Raw genomic sequence first — 13,760 nt, 5'->3', positions numbered from 1 at the left:
TTGAATTGGATTTGTGTTAGAACTAAGAATCATTAGGCACTGCTAGAGGCTACATCCATTTCTGAAATGCATGATATTGATAATTTTTTAAGTGTTATTTTAAAATGCCACAAGCCTTTTCCAGCAAGGTGCTAAACACTCCCACATATATCCTAATATTTGGCTAAGCTCTTCACAAAGTAACACAGTGCTAAATTTGCTGCATATCATCCCTTTTCCCTATCTGCCCAAACAAAGTTTGGTCAAGATCCCTGTGCAAGTTACAGCAGCATCCTATAGTGCACTCTGGTAATTAGTGACCACCCAAGTACAGAAACCTTTATTATCTTCTGCTTCATTAAGATCTTTTGGCACAGATATGACAATAGCCTAAAACAGGGTACACAGAGCCACTGTCAGAAATTCTGGGCTGGCTATTTAACACAGCTTTGTAGTGACAGGCTGGTACAAAGAACCACAGCAGGGCTAAAACACGGAGTTGAATGCTCAGCAATTAAACAGCTGCACTCTGTACCCTGAAAGAGCCAATCTCTCATGTACAGCTTGATTTATTAGATGACAATTTTTTTTTTAGTTGAAGTCCTCATGCATGTGTTTGTACAATGAGTACTACAGACAGCTGGGACCTATACAACCAACCTCTGTTTTTCCAAACTTTGCACTTCTGCTTATTGTAGCTTTGCAGGTAGCAGTTTCACCCAACATTCCTCAGCATTGTAGCAGAGTACGTGTTGAGTTTGAGGTGAGCAGTGGTAGCAGAGACCATGACACCTCCTCTTGTCCAGTTTCCCTGTTATGTACTCAACTCCCCGTCCCTTACTGAAAACACATGGGAGCTGTCACCACCCCCTGCTTCTCTGTCTCACTCTCACAGCCTCCCCCAAACACTCAGATCCTGAAAAGCAGCCACCACGGAAGGCTGTGAGGAGCTGTGGGCTATGTGAGACAGCATGGGAGGAGAGTGTGGGGGTGCCTGGAGGCAAGGAGTAGTTGAAGCCTGCTCATCCATCATCTGGGTAAGCAGGAGGGGTAAGCTGAGGCGGTTGGAATTTTAAATGTAGCAATCTGATTATATACCTGAATAATGGACTGTAACTCCTGGATTTTAGTCTTCATCATCTCATTTTCCCGCTCCAGCTCCAGAACCTGTTCCTTTTTGGGTCGGTTTTCAATATCATTTTTCAGTTTCAAAGACTGGTTCCTCTCCAGCTTGCATTCCTCTTCCACCTTGTTCAAGCGATGCTTCAGCTGGTCAATCTAGAGCAGCCAAGAAGCAGCAAAAATGAGAATGAGGAAAGGAAAGAAATCACTCCTAGCTCTGATAGTTACTGCTCTGAAAAAGCTTTCACTTCCAGGTGAAAATGTACTGTCATAGGTGGAAAAAGCAGCTTAAACTGTGAATGCTAACAAGCAGCAAACTGGGTGTATGTGCTTGTGTGTTGAATGTCCACAACTGAACTGTTGAACTCTCAGGCAGACACCTGCTATTTGCTAGCTACAGCTGGTATGGGCTGACTGTAAATTTTGATAATTTCTGGACTAAAAAAAAAAAAGTGGCACATCCTCAATCCTTCAATAAATAAAGAGATATAAACAGAACTAACACTTAGGAGGCTGACCACACTTTATGCTTCTGCACATAGACTATCTGGATTGGAAAAAACAGGGGCTTCAAGTTCTGGATAGAAAAGAGAGGTTTCCAAAAAGAAAAAGTGGTTTCAGACAGAAGAGGGCCTGGGAAGAAAGTGATAATTATCCTGGCTGGAGTCAAAATGTTGAAAGTGGAGGAAGACCCTGGAGATCAGAGGGGATGAAGGCCAGGGGATGAAGGCCAGGGGATGCCCAGTAACACCTGTGACTGGTGACTGTGAGCAGACGGGACTTTCTGCCCAACCTTCCCTCACCAGCAGCGATCTCCCTGCGGGGAAGGGATGCTGAGCCTGAGAGAAGGCAGCGCCGAGGTGGGGGAGAGAGCAAACGACTGTGTGAAAAAAACAAGTGGGATAAAACGTCTGATATCATTGGTTCTAAAATAAACTCCAGTGCCCAGATCCACTATAGGTAGTTGTTTTCTCCATTTCATCTGTGACATACACACAAGCATGAATTTTATGGCACTTCAAGCATTTATCTGTATTTCCTAAATGGCCTCAAGCTGTTCCAATGCTCTATGTGAGACTTTTTGAACCACCAACATTTGTAGTTCAAACCTGGATAACTGCCCCAAGATATTATTGAGCCTGAAAAGCTAAAATTACATTTTTAGCAAACAGTTATGTTTCTAAAACTTTGTTTTTAAATATGTTATATTCTGTTAATCCATTACAGGTATGTACATTATCTGCCATTAATACATATCACTGCAGTTGGCATTTCTGCACAGCGATGCCTCTAATCATCTGGATGAGCGGAGCAAATAAGAGCTCTACACCTTTCTACTGTCAGAGAAGATCTCATTTTGCCAGATGCCACTGCCCTCCTCCATTGCTGCTCCTGATTAAAGCAGCCCAGAGCATTTATCTCACCTCTAACTGGAGGTCTCGGCTTCTTATCACAGCCATGCTCTTCTCGTCACTCAGCTGGGCATATCTCATGGCCAGATTGTAGTTCTCATCTTTCACCTTGACCAGCTCATCATTGTAGTTGTTCCTTTCCTCCTTCATCTTGTTGTATCTCTCCTGGAAGGTCAGCAGCTCTATCTTGTTCAGTTTTAGCTGCTTTCGCTCATCCTCCAACTGGCGAGACTTAGCCAAGAGTTCACAGCGCTGCACATCTTTTGTCTTTACTTGCTGCTGAAGCTTAATGATCTCATTCATTAGGAAATGGGTAAGGCCTTCATGTCCCTCCTCCACTGAAAATGTTTGAACAGCTTATCAACATCTAATAAAGTAACTTTATACTAAGTAGGATCAGCAGAACTGAATAAAAAACAAACGTCCCAGAATACATACAGAGGTGCAGAATATGCACAAATACATCTTTGTATATTTAGCTGGCAACAGCACACTATTAGCAGAATCACAATATACATGCATGCAGTTTGTCTGGAGGGAATATGAAGCCTTTACATTCGTCTTATTTCAGCTGAGCTGTCAGGCCTGTGGAAATACCACAAGCTTTGTAAAATGAATCTGTACAATTACAATTAATCTGAATGCTTCAAATTTGCTGCACGTGTGTAGGTCATCAGTGTAATTTAGTCCACTGTTCCAATGTTTCTTCTCTTGAGATTTCCTGTAATGACTATCATTCAATTTGAAGCTCTTCAGCTTCATTCAGACAACTGAGATGTTTCCTTTCTTTACACATTACCTTTTGCTAGCAAGTTTTGTATTGAAGGGGACTGAAAAACTGCAGAATGCTACTACAAAATTAGCTTTTATTTCCATTTCTTGCCTGAAAAATCAAACCCAGTCTTCAAGATAGTCCTTATTTCAACAGGTTCCTTTGGGATTGACTCTACTCACCAACAATAGTGGAGAATCTCCGTGTAGGTTCTTTCCCTGTTACCAGTTTGTAGAGTTCAGGGTAATAAAACTCTAGGCTCTCTAAGAAAACTACATAGCCCCTTTGGCCTTTGGTGTGGAGAATGTCCAGCAGTCGACCTAAGTACAGAGGACAGAGAGAAACAGCATCAGCACTATGAGCAACAGAAGCAAGTACTGTATCCCTGAAGTCCTATCTGCTTAAGGTTCGTCTCTGCCACAGCAATGTGCTGTGGAAGATCTGGCTGATTAATTGAGTTCAGCTGAACTCATAAAGTAATGCCACGTATTCTTTATGTTTGCGCTGATCATTATTCTGAAGGAGTGCAGGCAAACTAGTCTCTGGAACAGAAATTTCAAAAGGCACCTTATTCAGTGTAGCCTTTACCAGGCAGTACTGAAATGCTAGGATGGCAGACCCTTCAGTGACAAATCACGAAGCACAGCAAGACAGCTGAAAACCGAGTCTTGGAATGGCAGTGGCTGCTGCTTGTGTTAACTGAAATAGTTGCCAAGGCTTTGATGGGAATATGAACCCCATGAGCTCCAGTCTTCACAGCACTGGAAAGAGTCATTGTTATCAAAATAGCAGCAGCAGATTCCCGCCCTTACATTAAATCTCCTGTAAATTAGATATAGGGTTTCCATTTGATAATCTGTAATTTGATACAGGCTCTCTCCAGACTTCACAAAATAATACTGTTCAGATAGTGATGCAGATATAGCAGTCCACAAAATAATTACCTGCTCGGTTAATTTTGGAGGGCAGCATAAGTGAATTAAGCACCTCATCCTCATCTTGCTCATCGATTACTTTGCACTGCCGTAAGTATGGGGTCAGTTTGGCTGGATTGATGTAGCGGCTCAGCATATGCCGGTTGCATTCCACGTTCTCCCACAAAGCTTCCTCCTCATCTTTCAGTGTCTCCAGGCAGTCATCCATCTCTGGCTCTCCTCCTTAACAAGGGAAACAATTGGCAAATGAACATCAAACAGGACAGTTTCTATCCTGTTACTTTTTTGTGCTTCCATGTCACATAGGATGAGCTTAGAATCACTTCTGACTAATGCTGAATTTGCCCTATATTGAAACTGTTTGAACTGAAGTGCAGCCTGTCCACAGCTCATCTGGAAAGTGACAGTTCAGAGAAGTGCTATCTTGAGTCTGAACTATTGCATATTGCTCTCTAGTGATGAATCTGTAGCTCGGCTAACTCCATGAAGGTCTCTGTAAGTCAGAGAATCCCTCTTCATAATAGAAGCAATGGTAAAGGACATGGTGCAATGCAAGAAAGGGTATGAACATGCCGAGCTCAGAGCAAAGACAAATACTTGCTGCAGGCACCTAAGGCTTTCATTCTTACCTCCTTTGTTCCTCTCAGCTGTTCCGATTTGAACCTGCATTTTTTCCTGCATACGTGTGACGAGCCAACACATGTAAATGACTGCACCACAAGAATAATTAATTCATAAGCAAGCAGTTACATATGTCTGCCTTCTGCAGCTGTGTATGGACCGACTGATGTGTGGGCATGAATGCAAGTACCTGTGAGTTCAGACCTTGCCTTTCTCTGCATGAGTGGATAAGCATGAGTACTGTATCACCAAAGCCTGAAAATGTTCTTGACTCATGCAAATATTATCACATGATTTCTGAGTGCTTGCTAAGCAATTTCCTGCCAACTCCTAATTTGCAACCACCTCATTAGAGAAGGTCACAAGGCAGGTGAGAAAACTTGTACTAAAGTTAAGAGTAAAGAAACTTTTTAAAAATTTTTCCCGCTTAATTTTGTACTAAATGTTTATCTTTGAAACAAGATCTAGTTTTGCATTGTAGCTTTCTCAAGATCTTGTGACCCAGGTGGCACAAGGAAGATAAGCTTCTATTTCAAGAGTTATTTTACCCAGCAGAGACCATGGTATAAGAAGAATGTGCAGTTCTTAGGTCATGAGATTTGAGCTGTGTTTTATGAGACTTTGTTGGTAATCAGTAACTAAAGACCTCAAAAGTAACATGTTGGTTTTTCTGGACCAGAGGAGTTCTCTCCATTGACTTGTAATTTCCTCAGCTTCTGACTTGAGGAACTACAAAGCAGCCTGTGTTACACTGAACATCACTGGGCAAAACCAGCTATTAATCTGTATAGCCATGGGCTATTAACTCCTCATTTTGAAAACTAAAACCAAAAGTGATAATCTGCTACATAATGTGTTTGTCAGCATTCTATCACAATGAAATACAGAGTAGTCCTACAAAAATGCATGTTCTTTGCTTGATGCTTTTGAAGGCCTTCCCAAATTGTCCAAAATCCTATGCTGGGGTTCAATATTTCTATGAGAAAAGTTTGGATGCATTCCTCATACTATAGACAGGTTAGGGGGATGTTCCCAGGGGTTTTGTTCTTCTCCTGTACCCCAGAAACTCACCCAGAGTTATTTTCTTTGTAGTTTCACCACTTTGGAACCACTTATTTAGCATTTGCTCTGCTGCCTGTATGTAGATTTCATTACTCCAGCAACTGCTACTAAATGGGCTCGAAGAGACAAGAGTCCTCAGAGGGCAAGGAAGAGCAGGTCTGCTCAACGGGATCCAGAATTGTGGGGACATGGCTGTACTTATGGGGAAATCTCTCTGGTCTTATGAACTCCTCACAAGCTGGATGAAATTCTTACTGAATGCCAGTATTTACGTGTGGTAAAGATGGTACTGCAGTAATGAGCAGTATAAAAGTAAAACAATAGAAAAAGCTATATAAAGTAGATAGCAGTGGGAGGAATGTTAAAGGTGAAATAGGTTCATCTGAAGTATACATATGTTTTCATACTTCCACCACATATTCTGGAAATAACTGTATTTCATTTCAAAGGTGAAATTAACAAATACTACATAATTAGGGAAGCTGAAATTTTGGGAGTTGAAAGCAGTAAAGCAGAAGGTCATACAGTACCTTAGTCATCTTACACAGCTATCTATTGCATCTCAAAAAAAAAGGTGTGTTGCAGGCCCTTTAATTTTAGGGAGCGTATCAGGAAGCTCACAGATGGACCTCACAGTACAAAAGAAGCACTTGCCTGAATTTCAGAAAATGCAAGATATCTTGTAATCTGCTGCACTGAACCAGAAATTATTACACACTGTCAGCAGTTCCCTCAGGACATTAGTAAGGGATTTCTCCATTAAATGATTCAAAGAAGAGTTCACTCATCAGCGTAATTCTCAACATGAATACATTTTTTTAACCTGACATTAGAAATACCTTTATCAAATAGCCCCTTGTGTATGGGCATAATACATCCATACTGTTATTTTGGGGACATAATGTTTAATGGGAAAGTAATAAGTATATTGCTTGAGTGGCTAAGAATTTTAAAAGGAGATTTCTGGTAGCAAATGCCCGTTAAACACAGTCTATTATCAGGAACAAGCCTCAGAAACAACTTTTAGTGGAGTGGTCCATCACTGCCATGTAGGAATTTCAGAATCTTCCTTTTGTTTTCTTTAGATTTCCACCTTGGGAATGCCCGACCAGCAGCACAGCTAAGCTCTCTCCTAACTCACTGGGCTGTTCATCACCTCTCAGGGATTACTGCTGCGTAACGGGTAGCACTCCTCTCTTTCCTAGAGCTTGAGGTGTTGCCTCTGCCGTGTTTCTTTGGCCAGAGTGGTCTAAGAGAAGAACCCCTAAGTAACTCCACTGTCTCGTGGAGCTATTCCAGAGATAACAGCAATGGTCAGCTCCTGTTAAGGACAGCACCCTTCTTAGTAAGCAAATATTTCTTTAATTTAGTATTTAATATCATGCTGAATAGGAAATAAAATGCTTGTGATTGGTTAAAATTTTGGTGTGCTGGTCAAAAAACAGATGTAACAACTGAAACTTAGTGGAAAACCAATAAAGATTGTATTGGTGACTTTAATTTCAAAGGATTTTCAGCAGCACATGCATTTTCTAGGTATTTAAAAGACCTTATTCCTTGTTTCTGTCCTTCCTTTCTGCGATGATACTGCAGAAAAGTTGTTTTCACTTGTAAAATTAAGAGTGACAGGTTTAAAATATTTTCAAATGTGTAATCACGTATTTAATCTGATCTTTATTACTGTTATCTAGTTTCTGATTCCAATGCCTCTTAAATTGTAACCTAACACATTCAGAAGTTGTGATATGTCATAGAAATACTATGGTGTCCATTACAAATCACAGGTGTTAAGTCACAGACTTGGACTGACTTCAACAGACATTAACCAAAAAGAAATAAGAATCACCACAGCAGTTAAAAAATTGCTCTCCTGCTGCTCCTTTCAGTAGTTAGTATACAAAACAGCTTTTAACCGCAGGAGATTTTAATCCAGTAATAATCTCAGCTAGTCCCATCTACTTCAAAGATCTCTGTAGATGTAGACAAATAAAAGACAGAACCCCTTTTTACATTAAAAGAAGCACTCTACTCCCCTCATCTCCTTTTCTCTCTCAGGGACTACCCTGCTCTTGGCTGTTACACACAAATGAATCTTTCTGTGTGTTTGCTGTTTTTTTGTTATATTTTTCAACTGAACAAATCGCCTTGCAGTTAAAGCTGTTCTCTGTTCTCACTCAGACTCCACACTCTCATACATCAGTGACACTCTCCACTGATCAAGGGAATAAAACCTGCAGGCTTCAGAACCAGGGGTTCTATAAAGTGCTCATCATCAGGTTACATCTAAAGCTTCATTTTTTGTGATTCATTTCATGATGGTGCAGAAATTAATCCTTCAGCCATTTAATTATTTGCATCCCCTTCCTCTGAATTCTTGTCAGCCTGTCGATACTGAGAAATCACCATGTAACAGACTGAAAATGTAGGCTTCAGCTAGGTTTTCTGATTTCTTGATATCTCCTTTGTGAAATATGAAAAAAGGGTATTGTCCTCATACTGAGAAGCAGGAGGAAGTTTATTTTGGAAGAGGTGATCTATTTTAATGTTCGGGACTTCTGCATTTGTTACAGATGTTCACAGACAGGCAGCATTTAAAAAGAAACCACAACATGCAACTTGTTTGTGCAAATTATAAGTTAATAAGAACAGAAGTTCATGTTAAATACTAAATATGTGTATATAAACCAGGAAAAGATTACATATAACTTATCACACTTGAAAGCAAAAATGAAGCTGAAAATAGCACTTTAAAACTGTATAATTATCCTGAACATTTTGAGGGTATTGTATTACATCCTCTTTCTATGCATATCTCTAGATTTGATGGGGCAATACCCTTTCTCCCTCGTTTGTACAGCACCTCACATGATAAAGTATTACAACAGGGTGATTTTCTCAAAAGCTGCTTGTATAGCTATGTGCAGATTTGCAATATCAGAGAACCACAAAACCACAAAGGGATTGAGAGCTATTTTTAATTTTAGAGGAAAGTCACAGTTTAAAGTGTGATAAGGAAATTATATTCCTTTGCCTAAGGACAGGAGAGCTCTATCTGCACTCCTGGCTTTCTGAAATGCTGAATACCAGCAGTTTCCAATCATGCTGGCTGCACTGCTGGATGCTCAATGGTACTGAAAACTACTTTTAAAAGGCTTAAACATTGATTAAGAAGACTAAATCTGCTTACTTATACTTGCAATTTTTTTTCATAGAGGTGTCTAAATCTGGACTCCCAAAGGAGAGGAGACAGTGTCTTCATCTACCTTTAAGAATTTGCACTTTATATTCATTCTTTCTACTCAGTTCCCCACCTGAAATCAAAGCTGGTAAGAGATAGTTTTATGACAAGGTAGGACTCATTAATTAGTGACTGCAAAGAACTTGGAAACACTAAGATGTGAAGGCCCTAGAATAATATTTATTATTAGTGCAGTTTTATTACTTCAGATTTTGCAGGCCTTAGAATGCTTTTTGAAGCCAGCAGCACTGTAGAGTGGACTGGGCTGTATTTCCAGTTTAGGTCACAGTGGCTGTATATGGAAAGAACCATTCTGTATATATCAGAACCCACTCTTTATATCAAAGATTCAACCAAATTACTGAATGCCACAGTTTCAACAAAACATAAAAGAAAAATATAGAATAGGACATATCAAAGTAATAGAAGAGCAGGAAGCTTTAAACACAAAATAGGATTATTTTCAAACAGAAGTATTCTGTTCAATTCCATTGAGTCAATCTTCCTGTTACACACAACCTACCGAAAAACCTCAAAACACTAGCAGACTTGCAAGGCTTCAATGAGGTAAAGCTAGATCTTCAGTGAAGTCAGATGATAGACATAGTCATAAATACTACTCCCATTTTCTGAACAGAAGAGAGACAGAGATAACCAAAACAAACTCCCTAACTGGTTCAAAGAGCTCTGGAAGCATATTCTTCTTGCTAATACAAGCAGAAGAAGGAAAGAAAATTGCCCTCATTTTCATAACTGTTAGCTCAACAACCAAGTGAGAAAAAAAGAAATGAAGAATTCTCTCATGTTACTCTTATTCAGTATATCTGCTCTATGAAAAAAAAAAGAAAGCAACAGAATAAATCAGAGTTTTGTCTCTAATCACTATTTGTGTCCTAACAGAAGAGGGCCATAAGAATTAATACTATAGGAACTCTTTAATTATCTCTTCCTTTGCCTTTATTTACTCTGCTAAGAGCAGATCCATAAAAAACTCCATCTCAGAAAAAAAAGAAAGGGTAATGCATATGTAAAGCACGGATCCATTATTAGTATTGTTAGTCAGTACACCCAGTGGTTTGCTTAGTATCACCTAAACCAGAAAACATTGTATGCAACAAAGATAAACAAGTTGTTCGATACTGCAGGATAATATTGCTTAAGAGCTGAACAATCCTTGCACTGAATTCCACACTTACTGCATTTAGCTTCTGTCTGCTGTTGAAATGGCGTAAGAAATTCTATAAAATACCTATCACTTTCTGGAGGAAAAAACTATTTACACATTAAGAATGTTTTGCCCAATGAAATATTGTTGTAAAAGTCCTTAATCAGTGCAGTAATACTTATTAGGATCCTGTAATGAACTGTTTCATAAAGGCTGAGATCTATGCTTTCCCATTTTGCACTCCATCTGGTGAGAGTATCTAAAGTCTACGTCTTCCTCAAGTCTGTCAGCTTTAGAACTTCAGAGCTCTTATCATCTCATCACACAGGAAGGAAATGACTAATTTTGTCTCAATAGCAAACTGGCAGCAGATTGTGCTACCTTGAACATGCAACATCCAATCAGATTTGGTTGTAGAACATATATTACCAATAATAAACAAAGAAAATGGAAAAATCCTCCTCTACAAATAGTTTAAATGATGTTTTGATGACTGTCATTTTTCTGTGTGTCACTATTTTCTACATACAGTGAAGATGCCTCTAGTTCCCTCAGTAACATACTGTCTAAGCACTACTGATAGAGGAGCAAATTTAGAGGGTGGATTCATCTCAACCAATTTGATTTACACATCTAGTTTAACTTGGAAATCTAATTCCTCTCTAGTGAATGGAAAATGGTCTGTTCAAAACTGCATTCCACTATTTTATACTTCTACCTTAGAATGCCCTCTAAAGATTGGTTTCTAGCCACTACTGGGTGCTTAGGTTCCCTCTTGGGTCAATGAAGAGAGATTCATCCCTTCAGATGGCAATGTCTACACTGGTGATTAGATGGCTGTTATTCTATTTTCCCGTTTAAGAACCTGATACACAGATTTCAGATACTGTTATCACTACCATTATTATATTATAATGTATGTGAAAGTAAATGAGAAATGAGAGAGGTAAGCAATGAGAGATGGAGAGGAAAAAAAAAAAAAAAAAAACGAAGAGGAGAAAAATTATATTTGGGCATGAAAAATGGTGACATCAAGGGAAAAGGAAATACAAAAGGGAACAGGAAAGAAAAAGAGAAAGGGGAACTCAACAGAATGAAAGTGGGGAACATAAGTGAGACAGAGACGAGAACAGGAAAAGCCTTAGTTAAAGGCAAAGGGAAGGAATGTGGGGTGTAAAGCAAATGAAGGGATAAATAGGGAAAGCCCTGCCACAGATCCTGACACATTAGAAAATATTGTTAGTTCTGAGCAGGCAAATCAAGATAATGGCACAATAATTTAAATAAATAATTTAGCACAGGAATTTAGTGCATCTGTTTTGAAGGATTTGCAAAGTAACAGTGGAGAGCTGGAAGCCTGACATTTAATAAATGCTTTAATCTACGCATCCTCCATCCTGTTACGCATGATGATGAGGAGGACAACAGAAATCACTGTGCTCATGTAGTACAAATATGTTTATATAGCTGGCCTTTTTTTCTAGAGTGCGGCATTAGCTACTGACATGTGCATTTCCTTTCAACTGGTGTGTGCTAAAAGCCAAGATCTAAAAAAGAAGCTGTCATCCTCAGGCTGCCGAGGGCTCATGAGAATGCTGGTCCAGCAAATGCTTCAGAAGTCATTACCAGGTCCCAGGTTAATTTTTTTTTGAGACTGACTCACTCTGTTTTTACAATTGATAATGAGATTCTCACTAGTTTAGGAGGAGGAGGAAGTAGCATATCTGGGGGCAAGTCCTGTGTGATTAGGAGGAGTTCTGAATTAAAAATTCAAGTTGCCCGAACATGCAAATGGATTTCATGATTGTAGGTTAGGTCCCAGTAAATGTGTTACAAAACCCAGCATGTTCTTTGGTACAGAGAGCCAGTGTTCATAGAGAATTTGCATAGACTGAGCTGCATCAAAACCTGGTAAGGACAAAGATTCATTTGCTGATACATACAAATGAAACTCCCATAACCCTTGCACAGATTGTTATTAACTCACCAGTGTTATTAACACTTCACTTCTATTAATACGAGTCACACAAAACAGGAAAAGAGAAGTGTAGCTCTGCCACACAAAACTGTTACTTAGTCTTTATTTCAAAAACTGACATTTTCTACAAACTTTTATGTTATACAAGTTTAAAAAAATAACAGAAAACACTCAGAGAACATCTTCCATGCAGTCATAGCAATTCCTTGTAGGTGATACTCTTATCCCCAAACAGTCAAAGGATAATGCAGAACACATTAGATGGGAGGACTGCACTCCAGTTTAGCAATCTCCAAATCCAGCAACAACTGACAGTAAATGCATAGGCCATTCTTACAGCAGAAAAGGTTACACTCCAATCTTGAATACTGTCAGATAATCTCACTGTAATTCACCATGGTCCAAGAAATCTTGAAAATAATATCTCATATAGCAGGCTTTATAACATGGCAGGAATGTAAGAAAGAACCCTGAATTAAGAATTCTACAGTTAGTCAAAATACACAAAATACAAGAACGAACAAATAAGAAGCCAGCTCTCATAACCATCGTATAAAAATCAACCTTAACACACAATACTACTCCAAACACATGAAAAATAACCCACATGCAAACTGTTTACTGCATTGTAATAGCAGCATGGACTGTGATGAGAATACAATTCAGTTAAATGTCTTAAATGCATTATGCAAAGCTGTAATAGCTCCCCACCTAGCTCTATGAAGACTTATCCATTCATGTTTAGCTCTTAATTGCTAACAATATATTCTGTTGGATCACTGTCCAGTCTCTAAGGGTGATGACTGCTATGACTCACATACAGATTTTGTTCATTCTACGTAAATGCACAACTTCACGTAGATAGAACAGATATCCACGCCTTATTCTAATCTGTGATCTCTTTGTAACTATTACTTTAAAATAGACTCTAATTTTAAAGAACAGACTGCTGTGTTGCACATGCTAGTTTGGCTGTGCCTTGAAGAATGGCATACATGCCTCACATAACAAATACCTGTAGTCTTTCCACCTCAAGGTCACTGGAAGAAGTAAGCTTCACTCCTAGCCACAGACTGCCATAGTCCTTGATGTTCTACTCATTGACAAAATCCTCTATCCTTGTAAGCTTGCTTAAAGCTGCACGAACAGCTCAGCCAGCAGAGCACAAAACACAAAGAAGACAACTAGATGCCATTTGACAAGAAAAAGTCTACAATAGATCACAAGCAGCCTCGCCTAGGAAGGACAAAACCTCACCAGGAATCAGAAGGAGCTCTATTTTACTGCTGGAAATTAGAATTCTCCTTTCACATGGAAATGGTTGTACTTGTTTTATTAATAGATTTTTCCCACTATGCTTTCTGGTCACCTCCTCTTCTTGTTGTGTGTCCTCTCCCTTCTTGTATCAGTGTCACAGGACTGTGTCACGTAGCTCCGGAAACATACACCCACCATCCTCTCTCTCAAACTCACTAT

General features: G+C 39.3%; 1 protein-coding gene across 5 annotated transcripts in view; it reads right to left on the bottom strand.

Annotated features, from left to right (window-relative positions):
* CARD11 (caspase recruitment domain family member 11) overlaps positions 1 to 13,760 on the bottom strand; it is a 116,445-nt gene that overhangs the window by 20,857 nt on the left and 81,828 nt on the right. For all 5 annotated transcript variants that reach the window (XM_042798794.1, XM_042798795.1, XM_042798796.1 and 2 more), the window contains 4 exons: positions 4,230 to 4,442; positions 3,468 to 3,605; positions 2,526 to 2,851; positions 1,078 to 1,257 (listed from right to left, as the gene is read on the bottom strand). In XM_042798794.1, coding sequence (XP_042654728.1) covers positions 1,078 to 1,257; positions 2,526 to 2,851; positions 3,468 to 3,605; positions 4,230 to 4,428 — 843 coding nt within the window. In that variant the 5' untranslated portion in view covers positions 4,429 to 4,442. The remainder of the gene's footprint in view (positions 1 to 1,077; positions 1,258 to 2,525; positions 2,852 to 3,467; positions 3,606 to 4,229; positions 4,443 to 13,760) is intronic.

Source organism: Tyto alba, unplaced genomic scaffold (assembly GCF_018691265.1).
Source record: "Tyto alba isolate M040663 unplaced genomic scaffold, T.alba_DEE_v4.0 Super-Scaffold_28, whole genome shotgun sequence".
NCBI lineage: Eukaryota > Metazoa > Chordata > Aves > Strigiformes > Tytonidae > Tyto > Tyto alba.
This window is presented reverse-complemented; position numbering and strand designations above follow the sequence as displayed.